Below are 20,654 nucleotides of genomic sequence, written 5' to 3' on the forward strand. Positions count from 1 at the left end.
GTGGAATCTTATGCAGTACATTTTGGTAGGACCACACTCTCACCACGTGTTTTTGAATGAGAATAATACGACTAGTTCCAGCGCAATTTCAGCAAGACTTATTTTTTAGTAGCTGCTGAAAGATTACACACTGCAGATCTCATTTGTCTAGGGGTTCCCGAAGTTTCGTCTGCAAAATAATCATTCCAATAAGCATGGCCTGGGTTTTCTTAGTGTTTGAAATAAACATCACCGGATCTGAAATACTTTCAGCTAAAAATTATATTTATTCATACTTTTTGTTAGTAACTACACCATTTTCACTATGAACATTGATACTCTAAATCCATTATACCTGTCACATAAACACGTCCATCTCTCCCCAATACAGACAAAGAGAAGCAGACAAGCCAACATGTGCCGGAAGTTGCAGGCATTCCTACATTCTAGATTCTTTGGTCTACTGATCTTAATAAACTCCAAAGATACATATAAATAAATACATTTAAATATACAGCATTTAATATCTTAAACGAATCTGTTATTTATCATAAAAGAAAATATTCATAATTAAATAAATTAAACACCTTTTCTGGCAACATAATGAAATTACCTTAACTCTTTACTGTGGGCATCGTACTTTTTGTATGAGATAAACTTTATCTCCAACAGTTAAATACATTACAATAGACAGGCTCAAGCCGCCCATGTTCTAGAGTCCACTCCAACCAACAAGCACAGCACCATTGAGGGTACAGTTTCCCCCACCTACCACTGGATCCAGCCACAGCACCATCAACAATGCACCCGATATGATGCAGGCCAACACTGTTCCCTCCACTGCTTCTGACGTGCCATGGCCGCCACTGCCCCTCGATGCTGTGTCTGATACACCACCAGCTGACGCTGCCTCTGGTCCACCATCAATCGACTGTATGAGTGACACCCCTCCCAGTGCTTGGGACCTCATGCTGCCACAGCATTACCCTTTTTGCAGCCTCTAGCTGACAGACAGTGCCCCATCCCAACAGGCACCTGCCACTCTCAACGGTGTCCTCACCAACACTGCTAGCAACTGCACCATTGGAGCAGTGATGCTACTTTACACGCTCCCAATGCTGCACGCAGGATTTGCCCATGCCCTTCCTCTCACTGGTAACCACAGCACGAGCACAGCAGCAACAACCCGCGCATGCGCCACAGCAAGCATTATCAGCCAGCTTCAAACACCCCTCTGCAGAGTTGGTGGCCAAGCGGTTCTAGGTGCTAGAGTCTGGAACCACGAGACCACTACGGTCGCAGGTTCGAATCCTGCCTCGGGCATGGATGTGTGTGATGTCTAAGGTTATTTAGGTTTAAGTAGTTCCAAGTTCTAGGGGACTGATGACCTCAGCAGTTAAGTCCCATAGTGCTCAGAGCCATTTGAACCATTTGAACCTCTGCAGAGTTGACCCCAGTGTTCTCCTCTTGGTTAACAAGTATTAGAGCATCTCAAATGTCACTTAATTGTTAGCTTTTGGATTAATATGTTAGAACTAGACCAAGCTGCTCTTCTAGCATGCTGCATCATGTCTTACTGTTTTCTTATCTAGCACACTGCTTGAGCTTGTGCGCCCCTTAGGTGTATCGAAGGGAACATAAACCATTCCTTAAGACCTCTTGACTTTAACCTACATTCTGGTAGTTAGCTATCAAAATAATAATGATGGTAATTTTCAAGCTTTTCCTTCCACAAAGAAAGATATGGATGTGAGGCCCAAATACAAATGCAGCTAGAAACGTAAGGACCATCATCCTGATGATGCAGTTGTTTTCTATGGCAATATATCTTGCCTCTAAAATACTCAATCAGTTAAACCTATTCTATTTCTTTGACTAGAAGTAAAAAACACAGTGTAACCTATGTAACTACTGACTGAGAGAATCAAATGTCATATTATCACATTGTAAGTAAAAATGAAAGGAAAAGTTTGTTGAGATTTGCATCAAAGCCAGGTTTCAAATTGCAGAATCTTTCATATTTATTCCTTAAATATTACCTTTCTTAAAATACGGTTCATTAACAACAAAGTTCAGTATCATTGTTATTATGGGAGTTTTTGGGGGGACCAATGAATGTAGTCATTAAAAATAGGAATTTTTGAAAAGTAAGTTTTGTTAGGACAGGATTTTACTGGGCTTCCATAGCTCTGAACGCACGTTGTTTACTTAATAACATGTACATTTCACTTGTTTCCAGTAACTACAGATGCCTTTCTAATTTTTTAGTTTGCATCTATACACTGTTTTCTCTCTTTGTATCAATGGTAATATTTGTCTTATTGTCCTTTCCTCTCATTCTTAATTTCTTTTTAGATAATCTCACAAAGATATCTGTATATATGAACATATTGTTCATAAGACCTTAAAATAAAGAGAGCTAATGTGATCAGAGATCAAAAACAAGATGATATAAAGTCAACAGCTACATAAAGTAACAAAAAATGACAAACTTAAACAGATGGGGCAAATAAATAGGAAGTTCTTCCTAATGTTGATGAGCTCTTTTTTTCATTAGCCAGAAGAACAGCTCTGGGTACAGTGTTCTAAGCAGAGCTGCTATATGGGCTACAAATGAGCATGTTGTAAGTTCCTTTTTTTCTGTTGCAACAGCATACAGGATCTCCTCAGCCACTTTCTCCACTGGTGAACCATTTTCTGTTGCTGAATCCATAACTGCAGATGACATTATAAACCTCAAGTTAACTTAAGGTGGTGTTGTAGGAGAGTATATAGTGCAATTAATGTGTCACAGAAGCAAAAAATATCACAAAAAGTGTTTTGCAAAAAAAAATCTAGCAAAAATCAAAGTACTGTCATACCACTAGAAAACTATCTTACCTCCATAAGCCTCTCCATTTCCTGTCAATGCATTTACAGACAGCTTTGTGTGAATGTATCCCGGGCTCACAAGAGTAACATTTATATTGTGTGCAGCAACTTCTGCTCTCAGGGTGTCACTAAATGCTTGGACCGCATGCTTTGAAGCAGTGTAGGCAGACCTACACAAACATTGGCACTTTTAGAAAAAAACTGGAATAAATGAACCAATTATTTTGCATTTGTGTTTAACACATGGGTAGAGTCTTTTGAATTTACATTTACCTGTAAGGAATAGCTATCTTTCCTTGAACACTGCTTACTGACACTATGTGACCACTTTGCCTGTCAATCATAGATGGCAGGACTGCTAAAAAATAAACATAAATACATTTAACCACCAAATTACCCACAACCATGCTGGATATTAATGAAACAGTTAAGACTAAACTGACTTTGCAATGCTTGTTCCTCAACAGCGTCAGTCCAATGTGTGTGTGTGTGTGTGTGAGCGCGCGTGCGTGCGTGCGCTTGACAAAGGCCTTGTTGGCCAAAAGATAACTTTTCAACAGTCTTTTTGCTGTGCCTTTCTACAACTCAACATCTCAGCTATATGGTGAGTAGCAACTATCCTTTTCATTATATTGTTAAAATTCCATATGGGATTTTACATTGTTTGATTTTGTTGAAAAAAAAAATATTTCTGAATGGTTTGACGTGGATCACACAGAGCTAGCTTATGAGATGTTGAGTGACAGTGCTATTGTTCAGTGAGTCCAAGGGAAATCCTATGTGGTGAATGACACTGACAACATTTCTCTAATTCCAGAAACAGTACTCAGTCATGCATCAGCATGTCAATGGGCTGAAGGGTTACTGGACTATCTGGAACAGCATGAAATCGCTCCCCTCTCCGACAAGTTGTTGTTGCGTGAAATTTGTAGTGTCTCGCTGAGACAGAAATCAGTTCAAGAATATTTTGTTTCAAAGTAGAGTAGTGTAATGTGTAACTGGCTTGTACTCTGTTCTTTGTGAGTATTGTATTCTCACACATAATACAATGAATAAAGTAGAATTTATTATAAACATTACTTTCATTTCTGAAAGTATTTGTATGGAGTGTAGCCATGTATGGAAGTGAAACATGGACGATAAATAGTTTGGACAAAAAGAGAATAGAAGCTTTTGAAACACGGTGCTACAGAAGAATGCTGAAGATTAGACGGGTAGATCACATAACTAATGAGGAGGTACTGAATAGAATTGGGGAGAAGAGGAGTTTGTGGTGCAACTTGACTAGAAGAAGAGATCAGTTGGTAGGACATGTTCTGAGGCATCAAGGGATCATCAATTTAGTATTGGAGGGCAGCGTGAAGGGTAAAAATCGTAGAGGGAGACCAAGAGATGAATACACTAAACAGATTCAGTTGGATGTAGGTTGCAGTAGGTACTGGGAGATGAAGGAGCTTGCACAGGATAGAGTAGCATGGAGAGCTGCATCAAACCAGTCTCAGGACTGATGACCACAACAACAACAACAAAAACATTACTGTGTACTTTAATTGTGGGTTATCTGCAGAATTTGATTACGCATGGTTTCAGGTCCCCAATTACCATGAATAACTGGGAGTACACTGTAAAAATTATTTACGCAGTACATTTCTGTATCTCCTGGCAAAGATGATTTAAAATCATCTGTGGACCTGGTGACAACATGACACTTTGCCACAATACTTGTATTCATTTGGGCACAGACTCAGCTGTAGACCAAAGAATTTTCATTTAAACTTCCTGGCAGATTAAAACTGTGTGCCGGACCGAGACTCGAACTCGGGACCTTTGCCCGCGAAAGGCAAAGGTCCCGAGTTCGAGTCTCGGTCCGGCACACAGTTTTAATCTGCCAGGAAGTTTCATATCAGCGCACACTCCACTGTAGAGTGAAAATTTCATTCTAGAATTTTCATTTATGCTGTAGTTGTAACACACACAAATGGAAAAACCAATTTTACTTCACCTACAAGAGAGAATTCATATTCCAAAATACTTGCCATTGTCAACTTATCACAAGACTACATTTTTCTGACAATGCTTAAGAAAACTAATCGCTCTAGCTTCATAAATTCTCTCTTCACGACAGTACAGGACAGTGCTCTCAAAAGGTCAATCTTTATATCATCAGATCTTCTGTATGTCATTCTACAAAAGTGGTATTTTCTAAGTCCCATGCACGCAATATTAACTAGAAAATTTTGTGAAAACTATCAAGCGAAGAGCTGCTAACCAGTTTTAGTGAAGTTAATAAGAAGTGGCAAAAAGCTGCTACGGAGTATCGCAATAGCAACCGCAGCATGGCGACTTAGGTCAGAATAACACATACACAGAGGGACTTTGAGATGGTCTAGCTGCACTCAGCAGAAAACTACACCACACAGTGGTAATGGCCGTAGTGTGCAGATCAATGTCAGCACACCAGAGCAAAACTCTTGTTATGCACTATATGACTACATGCCAGGCCTTGGTGTAGAATAATGCACAACCAGAACCATACAAATAGGTTAAAATGTTGAGGCACCGGGACTACAACTAGGCACCACCACCACCACCACCACCACCACCACCACGATACCAGTGCCAAGCCAAATAACTAGACAACTGGGCACAGCCAGTAGTAGCCATGAGTTCAAGTTCAGGTTGGGCCAGTCGCCACCAGCATTGAGTTCATTGTGGGGCTTCATGTCTCAGGATCCACACAGCAGTCACCACGGGCCACTGTGGTGAGTGCATGTGGGGCTGAGTTGCAAGAAGAAGCCATTCCCCAATGAAATATAGCCACAGCACAACACACAGTGCTGTTTATGCCACACCTGTTGCCTGCTGAGGCTACTGGTCCTACTCCAGCCTGTTGTCAGCATCACAGGACACCTACGTGGGTATCTCCTCACCAGGTGGAAGCAGCCAGCCACAAGCCAGAGCTGGCCAGGATCAGTGGAGTGAGGCATGTTTGCATCGCTGAACTAATGTCACAATGGGTAAAAGTTGAATAAACATCTTTCTTTTGGTCAGCAGTATTTACAATGGATATCTTGGCCCATTGTTATCACCACTCATCTTCCCAAGTGCAAAAAACTCAAAAGAGTAGTGTCAGGAGAGCTGACATCACTGTAGTGGACAGCAGAGGGTGTTACACCCTCCACAGTGTGACACCCGAACTGCAGCCTGCAATATCGTGATTGTGGGTTGAGTGAGACTATTCTATTCTTTTTTGGTGACATTTAGGAGGCATCATAACTGCAGAGTGCTACTTGCTGTTCCAGGTAGTCCAGTAACCCTTCAGCCCATTGAAGTGCTGATGCATGATTCATTACTGTTTCTGGAATTAGAGAAATGTTATCTGCGTCATTGTCATTCACCTCCTCAGATTTCTCTTGTACTCACTGAACAATAGGACTGTCACTCAACATCTCATGATCTGGTTCTGTGTGATCCACATCAAACCAGTTAGAAACATTTTCTTTGTCAACAGTTTTCATGCCTAAGTAGCAGAGTAGTGCAATTTACTTGGTCACTCTGCCCCTTGTACCAAGTCTGTGGCAATTTTTTGTCTAAAGATGTATCTGTTTTGGCCACTTGTCAAGGCAGTGTAGAATGCCCAGATGGCTCATAAATAGACAGAAGAAAAAAGCATGGTAACATAAGTTGCTACAGAATGCTCTATTTAATTGTTGAATTGTTAGTACAAGGTTTGTAGAAATGAGTAAGGCTGATGCACTGGGCAAAAATCAGACACTCAAGGTGTCACCAGTGAGGAAGCTATTCAGTCATTTGTTAATCAGGTAGCTCAGTTGAGGGTAGAGAATACATTTGTAAATTATAAGCCAGCAGAAAATGTGAGGAAACAGAATCAGTGAAGTTGCAGACTCTAGGAGTGGATCCTGGTTTCTCCCGTTTCTGGCAGGTTGTTTGCTTGTTTGTTGTTTGTTGCTTTAGGGCACAAAACAGCTGTCATAAGCATCCATGTTCTAACACAAAATTGTGAATTACTGAATGAGTCTGAAGTCGTTAATACCCAGAGCCTAATGAACTGGAGTACAGGGATAGCTAAAAATGATCACTTCCCCTTTGAGGAGGTTCCTCACATGGTTGAAAATTAAATTTCCATCACTATATTACTGCAATGAATGAAAAGTAGAACATGATCTACAGCTTGTACTGTATCTGCTAAAATGTCGGATAATTTAGATGACAAACGTATATTAAAACACAAATGGTTACAAAGTCGGCATTGGGTCAGAAGATGGCACTCTTTCAATGGTTGGTTGCAGTAAGCACAGAGTGGTGCACGGTCTCCACTTAAATGAAAGTGACTGACACGACAATACCGAGTAGGTAGGTCATCTGGTAATGTGATGGCATTTGTACAGGAAATCTTGTCATCAGCCAACATGGGTGGTTGGTCAGCTAAACAGTTGTTACAGATAGCAAGGTTGCATCTGTCTGGGGAGGCAAAGTCATTTGTATAATGCACAGAGGAACTACACAAGGTAGAGACTTTTGAGCAACTTAGACAAATATTAGAACAGAGATATAGAAAGCAAAACAGTGCACAGTCTTTCAATGTACAGTTGAGTGTAATTTCGAGAAGGCATTAGGATTTTGTGGATATGATTAGAAAACTTAATTTGAACATGTATGAGTTGACAAATAATGAGGAAGTGAACGAGGTGTTGCTACAGGAAGCTGAGCAATGACTGCTTGATGGTTTCCTAAAGGGTTTAGCACCAGCGATGTCTAGGAGGGTGTCTGGAGTGCCTAAGGATCTCCATGCAGCAGTTAGGGTGGGATTGGAATACGAGGAAACTGACATTGCGTCAGAGGTAAGGTTTCGGAAAAATGTTTTTGTATCAAGTGGAAGAAGTTTTAATTATGGGGCATGCCAGCCACAGAGTAATAGGAATGGTATAAACTACCAGCAGTTTGATGAGAATAGCCGCAGATTTAGTATGGATCAGCAGCAGGGGTACAGGAGTAATATTAAGTGTGGTATGGGTGGTAAGAAGTACCCTGATAAAAGTGAACACAGTAAAAGTTGATGCAAAGGCAGAATGTGCCATAGTGGATGTAAATGGTGGTTAGAGTATAAGTTTTTGTTGGACAGAGGGACGTGTGTGTCAGCAACCTTGAGAGATTTAGTGGGCAAGAGGTGATGGAACTCTTCATGTTACATGTTGTGTGGGTCCAGGGACAATGAGACATACTAAGACTGAGGTCGGTAATGATGAGTCAGTTTGTTGGCGACAACCAAGTTTAAGCAATGTGTATAACTAGGGTCTCATGTAAGCAATGGCCAGCATTATCCAAGAGCTCAGTGGGAAGACATTCCAGCTACAGGAAGCTGTCGTCAATGTTGAACTCTGGCAAGGAGTTAACCCATGAACAATGACATTAATACTTAATTCATATGACAGTGTGTCAAGTGGTACCAGAAAATCACTATGGGGGAGTGTTGAGCCATGTTATGTATAGTGGAACCATTGGAAGATAGTGGTATTAGATTCACAATGCTTACAAGGACAGGGTGAAGGCAAAATGATACCCCATCAATGAGGATATTTTTGGGGTTGAGGAGGTTAAGCTGTTAAAGGGAATGTTAGTGTCAACGCTGTAAATTCTGAATGAGGAAGATTGCCACATAAAGTTGTGGGCTATAAGAGGGCACTGGATGATGTTAGGGTAGTATTTCACGAGAAGGTGAGGAAATTTAAAGGGGACTGAGAGGGTGCAGATGGAGGAACTGTAATTAGAATCCCAAGACCTGTTCTTTTCATCAGGGCCTTGCCTGAGATGACCGTAACACAACAGAGGATTTTGATGGGGAGCAGTGCACCAGTTTATTGGAGGTCTAACAGAATACCACAGTCTGCACGACTCATTTTGGAGGAATTTATCAATCACCAATTGACTGACAACAGTATAACAGATGAGAATAGTAGCCTCTGGGAGGGGGAGGGGAGGGAGGGTGGCACTTGTGATTATACTGAAGCAGTCTACACATTGTTCAAGGAAATATCTATTATGTAGCGACTAACACCATTTAAATACCAAGACTATGATGGTTGCCTACTTGCCTACCCTATTCTGCACATTACAGAAATGACTGATAATCTTGGACAGAGCCAGTACTTCTCAACCATGGACTACGACTGGATGCCATCAGTTAGAAGTGGCTCCAGAGGATGGAGAGAGGACTGCATTTTCAGCACCATGAGGTCATTACCAGTATAGAAGAATGCCATTGGGTTCGAAAAATGCTCTCTCAACATTCCAGCGTTCATTGTATTGAGTGTTGAAAGGACTGAAAAGTTGTCAGTGTCTGGTGAATCTGGACAAAAAAAAAAAAAAAAAGCATCTTTTCAAAGTGATTGCAGAATCACAGGCAGAGTTACAATATTTTCTGGGTCTCAGAAACTATTACAGAAAATTGTAACAGGGTTTGGGGATATTGTGAGGCTGCTCACACAGTTGTTGAAGAAAGGCATCCTACTAATATGGTCTGAAGAGTGTCAAAAGGTATGTAACAAATAAAAAGAGGTATTAACATCATGTCTAGTGTTTGTGTTTCCAGACTTTTGAAAGGAATTTATATTGTCACTGATGCTTTGAACCATGTCCTTGGCTGCGTTTTGAGTAAGAAGGTTGATGGATAAGAACATTGCTTTTGCATCAAGACAGTTGAATGGAGCAGAGAAAAATTATTCAATGATAGAGGAAGATATTTTGCCTGGCATGTGGTGTGACATACTAGGAGTATTATTTGTACAGAAGGAAGTTTTAAGTTGGTGACAGACCATGCTGCTTTGAAGTGGTTACTAGGTTTGATGGTTGGTTGGTTTGTGGGATTGAAGGGACCAGACTACTAGGGCCATCGGTCCCCTTTTCCACAAACTTGAAACATCTACAAAGAATAAAAACAAACAATAGAGATGACAAGAGATGACACAGGACAAGAAAGACACAGACAGAGACCAGAAAAAAGAAATTAAAATCACACTGAGTGTGACAGTGGTTGGCCGACCATAGAAACAAAAAAGGAAAAGCCAACCACCAAGAAATACACTAAAATCGTAGGGCAAAGGCCAGACTCAGCACACAAAAAAAGGACAAACACTTAGATCAAGCGATAAAAACCCCCCTGCATGAATAAAACTCAAAATTAAATCTGCCATTGCAAGGTCATCTGATAAAAGTGCAGGAAGTGTATCAGGCAGAGCTAACGTCTGCCTGAGTGGAGTTAAAAGTGGGCAGTCCAACAAGATGTGGAGCACCGTCAAAGCTGACCCACAGCAACATAAATGGGGTCCTCGCAGCGCAATAAATAGCTATGTGTCATCCAGGTGTGACCAATGCGCAGCCGGCAGAGGACAACAGAGTCCTTGCGAGGGACCCGCAAGGAGGAGTGCCATGCACCAGTAGCCTCCTTGATAGCCCGAAGTTTGTTGGGTGAAGGAAGGGTGCACCATTCTTCACCCCAGGTGCAAAGTATCTTCTGCAGCAAAACTAACCTGAGGTCACTCTCCAAAAGGCCAATCTCCAAGGCTGGTGTACCGACAGCCTGTTTGGCCAGTGTGTCAACACGTTCATTTCCTGGGATGCCTACAAGACCCGGGGTCCACACAAAGACCACAGAGCGGCCGCAACTGGCAAGAATATGGTGGGACTCCTGGATAGCCATCACCAGACGAGAGTGAGGGAAACACTGGTCGATAGCTCATAAACCGCTCAGGGAGTCACTACAGATAATGAAGATCTCACCTGAGCAGGAGCGGATATGCTCTAGTGCACGAGAGATGGCGACCAGCTTGGCAGTGAAAACACTGCAATGAGTGTTGTTCATAATGAGCCCCTAGAGTAAGAGCATAACCGACACGACCAGCAACCATTCAACCGTCAGTATAGATAACGTCAGAGCCTTGAAACGCGGCAAGGATTAAAAGAAAGTGGCTACTAAGTTTGAAGGACCCATAGACTGACAAGATGGGCATTAAAACCCAGTGAATTTGAGTACGAAGTATTACGCAAACAAGGGATGATGCATGGAAATGTGGAAACTCTAAGCAGGAAAATAGCAGTGATACAAGTACTAGGTCAATGCCCATCTGAATGGCAACAGCACAAGGTGCTGACAAGGAGTGCAAATGGTATAGCAAGCAACAGCAATTTAGCATGTATGACTGATTATTGGGTAATGAGTAGGGGGATGAAGTTGGCACATCACAGTTTCTGCAAAATATCTTCACAGCACTGCACTTTAATAGTGGTTCCACATTCGAGAAATATGATGAGCAGAGGGCCCCGGCAGACGAAGAGGTCATCATCTTAACGTGGTGCCACCATTCCAAGCCTGACAGCGATAGGCAAAGCCAACAGTGAGCCTGACAGCGATAGGCAAAGCCAACAGTGGAAACACTCTACATCTCCCCTGAAAAAGAAATCCAAAGCTGTTCACACAAGTTCTGGTAAGGTGGTGATGACCGCTTCAACTGCAGGGGGCCTCAACTCTTCGAGTTCCTGAACTATAGAACCACAATCAATGTGCAGTGCTATGAAGGCACTTTGCCGAAACTGCAATGTGTCATAAAGCCGAAACGCCAAATGAATGCTCTTAGGTGTAATCATCCTGTTGCATGTTAACACCCATCCCTATATTGCTAATCAGAAATGCAACGCTTCAGCAGCGTGGTCGGGAAACACTGCAACATTCACCATACAGCTCAAATCTTCCAGTATGTGCTTTTTTACATGTGTGGCAACCTGAAGAAAGACACTTATGGAAGTCAATATCAGTCAGACAAGGTAGTGCAGGTGTGTTTGGGGTCAAGAATATTACAATGATGTGACAAAACTCATGGGATAACTTCTAATAGCATATCAGACCTCTTTTTGTCTAATGTAGCACAGCAGCTTGAGGCGGCTTGGACTCAACAAATCGTTGGAAGTCCCCTGCAGAAATACTGAGTCATTCTGCCTCTATAGATGTCCCTAATTGTGAAAGTGATGTAAGTGCAGGATTTTGTGCACAAGCTGACCTCTCGATTATGTCCCACATATATTCGATGAGATTCATGTCAGATGATCTGAGTGGCTAAACCATTTGCTTGAACTGTCCAGAATGTTTTTCAAACCAATCACAAACAATTATAGCCCGGTGACATGGCACATTGTCATTGATAAAAACTCCATTGTCATTTGTAACATGATATCAATGCACGGCTGAAAATATTCTCCGAGTAGCCAAAGACCCAGGGGACCCAGTCCATTGCATGTAAACATAGCCCCAACATTACGGAGCCAACACCAGCTTGTACAGTGGTTTGTTGACAACTTGTGTCCATGGCTTCGTGGGGTGTGCATCACATTTGAACCGTACCATAAACTCATACCAACCGAAATCGGGATTCATCTGACCAGGCCACAGTTTTCCATTCATCTACGGTCCAACCAATATGGTCACGAGCTGAGGAGAGGCACTGCAGGCAATGTCGAGCTGTTAGCAAAGGCACTCATGCTGGTCATTAATGCTAAATGTCACCACACTGCCCCAATGCTTATCTATTAGCACTGACAACTCCATGCAAATGCTGCTCCTCTTTGTCGTTACATGAAGGCTGTTGATCACTGCATTTTCTGTGGTGAAAGGTAATGGCTGAACTGTGATATTCTCGGCACACTCTTGACACTGAGCATTGTAGAATATTGAATTCCCAAATGATTTCTGAAATGGAATGTCCCATGTGTCTAGTTTCAACCACCATTCTGCAGTCACAGTCTTAATTCCCATCAAGCAACCACAATCACGTCAGAAACCTCTTTATGTGAATCACCCGAGTACAAATGACGGCTCCGCCACTGCACTGCCCTTTTATAGCTTGTTTACGTAGTACTGCCACCATCTATATATGTGCACATCACTATCCCATGTCCTTTGTCACCTCAGCGTATATGGATCAGTAACTTTAATAGTAGGGATGGGTGTTATGCAACAGGAAGATTCCGTCCAACAGCATCCCTTTCATTTTCACTTTATGGCACATCACAGTTTTTGCAGTGTCTTCACAGCATTGCACATTGATTGTGGTTCCACACATGAGGAACTAGAGGAGCAGAGACCCCCTGCAATCCAAGAGGTCATCATGACCTTATCAGAACTTGTGTGAACAGCTTTGTATTTCTTTGGCCGGGGAGACGTGAAATGTTTCTACTGTTGGCTTTGCAATGGTGGCACCACATTAAGTCATGATGACCTTGTTCAGTTGTAGGTGACTTCTGTCCATCGAGTTTCTCAAGTGTGGCTCCACAATCAATGGGCTCTGCTGTAAAGATATTTTGCAGAAACTGCAATGTGCCATAAAGTCAACTTGCTGAGGAATGACGCTGGACAGAATCACCCTGTTGCACAATAGAGCATGCCCCCAAACTGCCTACTGGATGAAGGCTGTACTAAGGCAATTTGGTTGGGGACACTACAACATCCTCCATACAGAGCAGATCATTCACTGTGCAATTTTCAAGTCTTTGGCAATCTGAAGAAAGTTTATTTACTTATTTATTTATTTATATATCTAAAAACAAAGATGATGTGACTTACCAAACGAAAGCGCTGGCAGGTCAATAGACACACAAACAAACACAAACATACACACAAAATTCTAGCTTTCGCAACCAACGGTTGCTTCGTCAGGAAAGAGGGAAGGAGAGGGAAAGACGAAAGGATGTGGGTTTTAAGGGAGAGGGTAAGGAGTCATTCCAATCCCGGGAGCGGAATGACTTACCTTAGGGGGAAAAAAGGACAGGTATACACTCGCACACACACACATATCCATCCACACATATACAGACACAAGCAGACATATTCAAAGGCAAAGAGTTTGGGCAGAGATGTCAGTCGAGCTGGAAGTGCAGAGGCAAAGATGTTGTTGAATGGCAGGTGAGGTATGAGTGGCAGCAACTTGAAATTAGCGGAGATTGAGGCCTGGTGGGTAACGGGAAGAGAGGATATATTGAAGAGCAAGTTCTCATCTCCGGAGTTCAAATAGGTTGGTGTTAGTGGGAAGTATCCAGATAACCCGGACGGTGTAACACTGTGCCAAGATGTGCTGGCCGTGCACCAAGGCATGTTTAGCCACAGGGTGATCCTCATTACCAACAAACACTGTCTGCCTGTGTCCATTCATGCGAATGGACAGTTTGTTGCTGGTCATTCCCACATAGAATGCGTCACAGTGTAGGCAGGTCAGTTGGTAAATCACGTGGGTGCTTTCACACGTGGCTCTGCCTTTGATCGTGTACACCTTCCGGGTTACAGGACTGGAGTAGGTGGTGGTGGGAGGGTGCATGGGACAGGTTTTACACTGGGGGCGGTTACAAGGGTAGGAGCCAGAGGGTAGGGAAGGTGGTTTGGGGATTTCATAGGGATGAACTAACAGGTTACAAAGGTTAGGTGGACGGCGGAAAGACACTCTTGGTGGAGTGGGGAGGATTTCATGAAGGATGGATCTCATTTCAGAGCAGGATTTGAGAAAGTCGTATCCCTGCTGGAGAGCCACATTCAGAGTCTGATCCAGTCCCGGAAAGTATCCTGTCACAAGTTGGGCACTTTTGTGGTTCTTCTGTGGGAGGTTCTGGGTTTGAGGGGATGAGGAAGTGGCTCTGGTTATTTGCTTCTGTACCAGGTCGGGAGGGTAGTTGCGGGATGCGAAAGCTGTTGTCAGGTTGTTGGTGTAATGGTTCAGGGATTCTGGACTGGAGCAGATTCGTTTGCCATGAAGACCTAGGCTGTAGGGAAGGGACCATTTGATGTGGAATGGGTGGCAGCTGTCATAATGGAGGTACTGTTGCTTGTTGGTGGGTTTGATGTGGACGGACGTGTGAAGGTGGCCATTGGACAGATGGAGGTCAATGTCAAGGAAAGTGGCGTGGGATTTGGAGTAGGATCAGGTGAATCTGATGGAACCAAAGGAGTTGAGGTTGGAGAGGACATTCTGGAGTTCTTCTTCACTGTGAGTCCAGATCATGAAGATGTCATCAATAAATCTGTACCAAACTTTGGGTTGGCAGGCCTGGGTAACCAAGAATGCTTCCTCTAAGCGACCCATGAATAGGTTGGCGTACGAGGGGGCCATCCTGGTACCCATGGCTGTGCCCTTTAATTGTTGGTATGTCTAGCCTTCAAAAGTGAAGAAGTTGTGGGTCAGGATGAAACTGGCTAAGGTAATGAGGAAAGAGGTTTCAGGTAGGGTGGCAGGTGATCGGTGTGAAAGGAAGTGCTCCATCGCAGCGAGGCCTTGGATGTGCTGAATATTTGTGTATAAGGAAGTGGCATCAATGGTTACAAGGATGGTTTCCGGGGGTAACAGATTGGGTAAGGATTCCAGGCGTTCGAGAAAGTGGTTGGTGTCTTTGATGAAGGATGGGAGGCTGCATGTAATGGGTTGATTTACATTTTCTTTGCATGGAGCCATCGTAATGATGGCTTTTGTAAATGTCAGACTTAATACTATGGTTATATTTACACTTATAAAACACACTATATTCTGTAGCTGTTGCTTCTTATGCCTGATTCTTACATTTATCACATTACAACTGATATGCTAATGCCTCGTGTTACAATCACTATCTTAAAATTCGTTGAAAGAATATAAACATTTCTCTGATAGAAAAGATTTTAATTTTGTTTTAAAACATTTCCCGTGTACATTCTTAGAGAGTTTGGTAGCTTGTTATACCACTGATATATGGACTTCTATCAGTCATTTTTAACGTTGTTCTGTTACAGAAATAGTTACACTTTGTTCTAGTGTTGTGATCATGTACATCACTGCCCTTGATAGCTTCTGTTGGTTGACTTATAAAACAAGAATGAGTGCAGTTGTGGATCCGTCAGCAGCCAAGAGCGTTTTATGAAACAGGAACTGATCATTTCGTCGCCAAGTGCGATAAACTTCATAACGCATGTGGTGATTACTTTTGAATGGATCCGTTCTGTTGTCCCATTGTGGTGGATATTTGGTTTTCATTTGACTGCCCCTTATATCCTTTGATGGTGCACTCTCTGTAGTCTCATTATTTACTTTCAGTTTAGTTCTGTTAGGCTTTTTTCCTTGTAAAAAAGCTCATACTACTGAAATTATTTCCATTAAGACTTGTTTGTTAATCAGTCGTGTATATATGAGCCTTATTAGCTTCCAGTCTTACTACTTTGGCATCCCAAATGTAATTTCATTGGTACCACTGGCAAATAACAGAACAGTAATCAAATGAAATCATGAACAGTACAAAAGCCCACACATTCGCATACTGTCGGCATAGGGCTGCTATGTTTTGCAGTTATTCTCACACTACTGATGGCACTACCACCTTCAGATGCCAGCAGAAGTGCTGTTTCTATTGCATCTCTTAGGTAATAATTATTAGCGCTCTCACCAATATGGTTGTCTTCCCTGCAGACTGCTAACACTGTGGTGACTTGTAAATCAACATTTCTTCTGCTATACACAAGGTAACAATTTTTAAGCATACAGTTCATTATTACAAGTTTCTAGCATGCACAAGGAGTTCATATGAAATAAACAGGTTTATCAGTTGAACACTAGAAAAACAGTCTTCATATTTTATATGCAATGACTGATCCAAAGAACAACATATTAAAAATCATACTACTAGCAAACAATACAAGTAATAAGATGCAATGAAATATGTTTTAATGGTCTATTACTTATTGTCATAAGGCATGTACAAACCTAATTGTGCTTTACATATTACATGGGTGATTTACATACCTTTTGTAAGTGCCACCTGCCCAAAGTAATTAATAAGCATGAGTTTGATATCAACATCAATGGATGTGGTCAGTATATTGCCCCGATAACTGATTCCTCCATTATTTATTAAAATATCAATATGACCAAAAATCTCAAGAACCTTTGCTACTTTTCCTGGTAAAGCATTCAAATCAGAAAGGTCCAGGGGCAAAACAACAGGAGGATGCGTAACATCAGTCTGAAACATATTCAGTTCTTGCAAGAATTTTTTTTCTATTTGTGTGTGTGTGTGTGTGTGTGTGTGTGTGTGTGTGTGTGTGTGTGTGATGAGACATAATAGCAACAAATGTTGACAATCATCTATCATTTTAAACAGGATATCGTTCTCAAATAACTGAAAACAGTTGCTTTGCCAAAATATCAATTCTTGCAATTACAGAGAAGAAGTACATAAGTAGATGCAAGAGCAGAAAGTAGGAAACCAATGTAGGCAAAAGAAAATCCATAAGACATTAGCAATAAATGTAGAATCAGAAAAAGGCAAAAATATGACAAATGCTACAACACAACAAAAACAGCTTTTTCTGAACACCAGGCTTAGCCTATATTATTAAGTTGCCAGCATTTCAAGTGGTAGCTGTGGCATTAAAGATTTCTACTTATTATCAGTTTGGTTCTATTTGGCTGGAATTTAAAACAATAATAATAATAATAATAATAATAATAATTATTATTATTATTATTATTATTATTATTATTATTATATTATTATTATTATTTCTATTTTTCTCAGACCTTAGGTATGGTTAAAAATGGAAAGTGACGCAGATCTTCATCAAGCGTGACTTCCTTTTAACTGTACGGTATATGTTACACTGTATTTAGGAACTTTCGGGTTATTGAACACGTATCAATAACTACGGATTTCTGTAGTTGTATATATACGTTTGGATGTAGCTGTATTGCGTTGATGTACTGGTGGATATTGTGTGGTATGACTCCTGTAGTTGATAGTATAATCGGTATAATGTCAACTTTATCCTGATGCCACATGTCCTTGACTTCCTCAGCCAGTTGTATGTATTTTTCAATTTTTTCCCCTGTTTTCTTCTGTATATGTGTTGTATTGGGTATGGATGTTTCGATTAGTTGTGTTAATTTCTTGTTTTTATTGGTGAGTATGATGTCAGGTTTGTTATGTGGTGGTGTTTTGTCTGTTATAATGGTTCTGTTCCAGTATAATTTGTATTCATCATTCTCCAGTACATTTTGTGGTGCATACTTGTATGTGGGAACGTGTTGTTTTATTAGTTTATGTTGTATGGCAAGTTGTTGATGTATTATTTTTGCTACATTGTCATGTCTTCTGGGGTATTCTGTATTTGCTGGTATTGTACATCCGCTTGTGATGTGATCTACTGTTTCTATTTGTTGTTTGCAAAGTCTGCATTTATCTGTTATGGTATTGAGATCTTTAATAATATGCTTGCTGTAATATCTGGTGTTTATTGTTTGATCCTGTATTGCAATCATGAGTCCTTCCGTCTCACTGTATATATTGCCTTTTCTTAGCCCTGTGTTGGATGCGTCTTGATCGATGTGTGGCTGTGTTAGATGATACGGGTGCTTGCCATGTAGTGTTTCCCTTTTCCAATTTACTTTCTTCGTATCTGTTGATGTTATGTGATCTAAAGGGTTGTAGAAGTGGTTATGAAATTGCAGTGGTGTAGCCGATGTATTTATATGAGTGATTGCTTTGTGTATTTTGCTAGTTTCTGTTCGTTCTAGAAAGAATTTTCTTAAATTGTCTACCTGTCCATAATGTAGGTTTTTTATATTGATAAATCCCCTTCCTTTCTGCTTAATGTGAATCTTTCTGTTGCTGAATGTATGTGATATATTCTATATTTGTGGCATTGTGATCGTGTAAGTGTATTGAGTGCTTCTAGGTCTGTGTTACTCCATTTCACTACTCCAAATGAGTAGGTCAGTATTGGTATAGCGTAAGTATTTATAGCTTTTGTCTTGTTTCTTGCTGTCAATTCTGTTTTCAGTATTTTTGTTAGTCTTTGTCTATATTTTTCTTTTAGTTCTTCTTTAATATTTGTATTATCTATTCCTATTTTTTGTCTGTATCCTAGATATTTATAGGCATCTGTTTTTTCCATCGCTTCTATGCAGTTGCTGTGGTTATCCAATATGTAATCTTCTTGTTTAGTGTGTTTTCCCTTGACAATGCTATTTTTCTTACATTTGTCTGTTCCAAAAGCCATATTTATATATTTATATCATTGCTGAATATTTCTGTTATCTTTAGTAATTGGTTGAGTTGTTGCTGCCAGTAGTTTTGGATCATCCATGTATAGCAAATGTGTGATTTTGTGTGGGTATGTTCCAGTAATATTGTATCCATAATTTGTATTATTTAGCAGGTTGGATAGTGGGTTCAGAGCAAGGCAGAACCAGAAAGGACTTAATGAGTCTCCTTGGTATATTCCACGCTTAATCTGTATTGGCTGTGATGTGATATTATTTGAATCTGTTTGTATATTAAGTGTGGTTTTCCAATTTTTCATTACTATGTTTAGGAACTGTATCAATTTAGGATCTACTTTGTATATTTCCAATATTTGTAGTAACCATGAGTGGGGTACACTATCAAAAGCTTTTTGGTAATCAATGTATGCGTAGTGCAGTGACCTTTGTTTAGTTTTAGCTTGATATGTCACCTCTGCATCTATTATCAGTTGCTCTTTACATCCTCGTGCTCCTTTGCAACAGCCTTTTTGTTCTTCATTTATAATTTTGTTCTGTGTTTTATGTGTCATTAATTTCTGTGTAATGACTGAAGTTAATATTTTGTATATTGTTGGTAGGCATGTTATGGGGCGATATTTAGCTGGGTTTGCTGTGTCTGCTTGATCTTTAGGTTTCAGATAAGTTATTCCATGTGTAAGTGTATCAGGGAATGTGTATGGGTCTGCAATGTAACTATTAAATAATTTAGTTAGATGTGAATGTGTTGAGGTGAATTTCTTTAGCCAGAAATTTGCTATTTTATCTTTTCCAGGGGCTTTCCAATTGTGAGTAGAATTAATTGCTTGGGTGACTTCATGTTGCAAAATTATCACTTCAGGCATTTGTGGTATCATCTTGTATGTGTCTGTTTCTGCTTGTATCCACCGTGCATGCCTGTTATATTGTACCGGGTTTGACCATATGTTGCTCCAGAAGTGTTCCATGTCTGTTATGTTTGGTGGATTGTCTATTTTAATGTGTGTGTTATCTATTGTCTGGTAAAATTTCTTTTGGTTTGTGTTGAATGTTTGGTTCTGTTTCCTTCTATTTTCACTTTTTTTGTATCTTCTAAGTCGTTTGGCCAACGCTTGTAATTTCTGCTTCTTTTCATCTAATTGCTCTATTGCTTCTTGTTGTGAGATTTTACCTAACCTTTTTCGTTTTTTTTCTGACATTTCATTTCTTATAAATTGTGTTAGCTGTCCGATGTCTTTTCTCAGTTTTTCTATTCTGATCTGTAGCCTGTGTTGCCATGCTGGTTTTGTGGGTTTCTTCTGTGTGTTGGTTGGTTCTGATCTCTGCCTAGTGTGTATATTTAGTGTAGTGAGTGCTCCTATATAAACCAGTAGTTGTAACTCTTCCATAGTTGTGTTTTCATTTATTTTGTTGTGTATGATTGTGTTGATAGTTTTTATTGTTGTTTCGACTTGTGGGTTATTTGGCAGTCTATGCAAGAATGGTCTAATGTCTGTATTTGTGTCTTTGTATTCTATATATGTCAGCTGAAATTTTTCTTCTATATCTGACATGTGTGTCACTTCGTGTTCTATTTGTGCTTGTTCTGGTGGCTGCCTTAAGATTTCGTTTTCCTCTGATTGTTTAATTGATGCGTGTTGTTCTTTGTTTGTTTGCTCTGGGATGTTTGAGTCCATTACTGTATTTTCTTCTTCTTCTGATTGCACATTATTTTGTTCCAGTATTTGT

General features: G+C 40.6%; 1 protein-coding gene across 3 annotated transcripts in view; it reads right to left on the bottom strand.

Annotated features, from left to right (window-relative positions):
- Positions 1-243: 243 nt before the first annotated feature.
- The window catches only part of LOC124789531 (dehydrogenase/reductase SDR family protein 7-like), a 29,470-nt gene continuing 9,059 nt past the window's right edge, over positions 244-20,654 (bottom strand). For 2 of the 3 annotated variants that reach the window (XM_047256926.1, XM_047256924.1), the window contains exons 3-6: positions 16,671-16,890; positions 3,124-3,208; positions 2,860-3,020; positions 244-2,694 (exon numbers count right to left, since the gene is read on the bottom strand). In XM_047256926.1, coding sequence (XP_047112882.1) covers positions 2,507-2,694; positions 2,860-3,020; positions 3,124-3,208; positions 16,671-16,890 — 654 coding nt within the window. In that variant the 3' untranslated portion in view covers positions 244-2,506. The remainder of the gene's footprint in view (positions 2,695-2,859; positions 3,021-3,123; positions 3,209-16,670; positions 16,891-20,654) is intronic. The other variant, XM_047256925.1, reaches the window with a different exon arrangement.

The sequence above is a fragment of the Schistocerca piceifrons genome, chromosome 3 (assembly GCF_021461385.2).
Source record: "Schistocerca piceifrons isolate TAMUIC-IGC-003096 chromosome 3, iqSchPice1.1, whole genome shotgun sequence".
NCBI lineage: Eukaryota > Metazoa > Arthropoda > Insecta > Orthoptera > Acrididae > Schistocerca > Schistocerca piceifrons.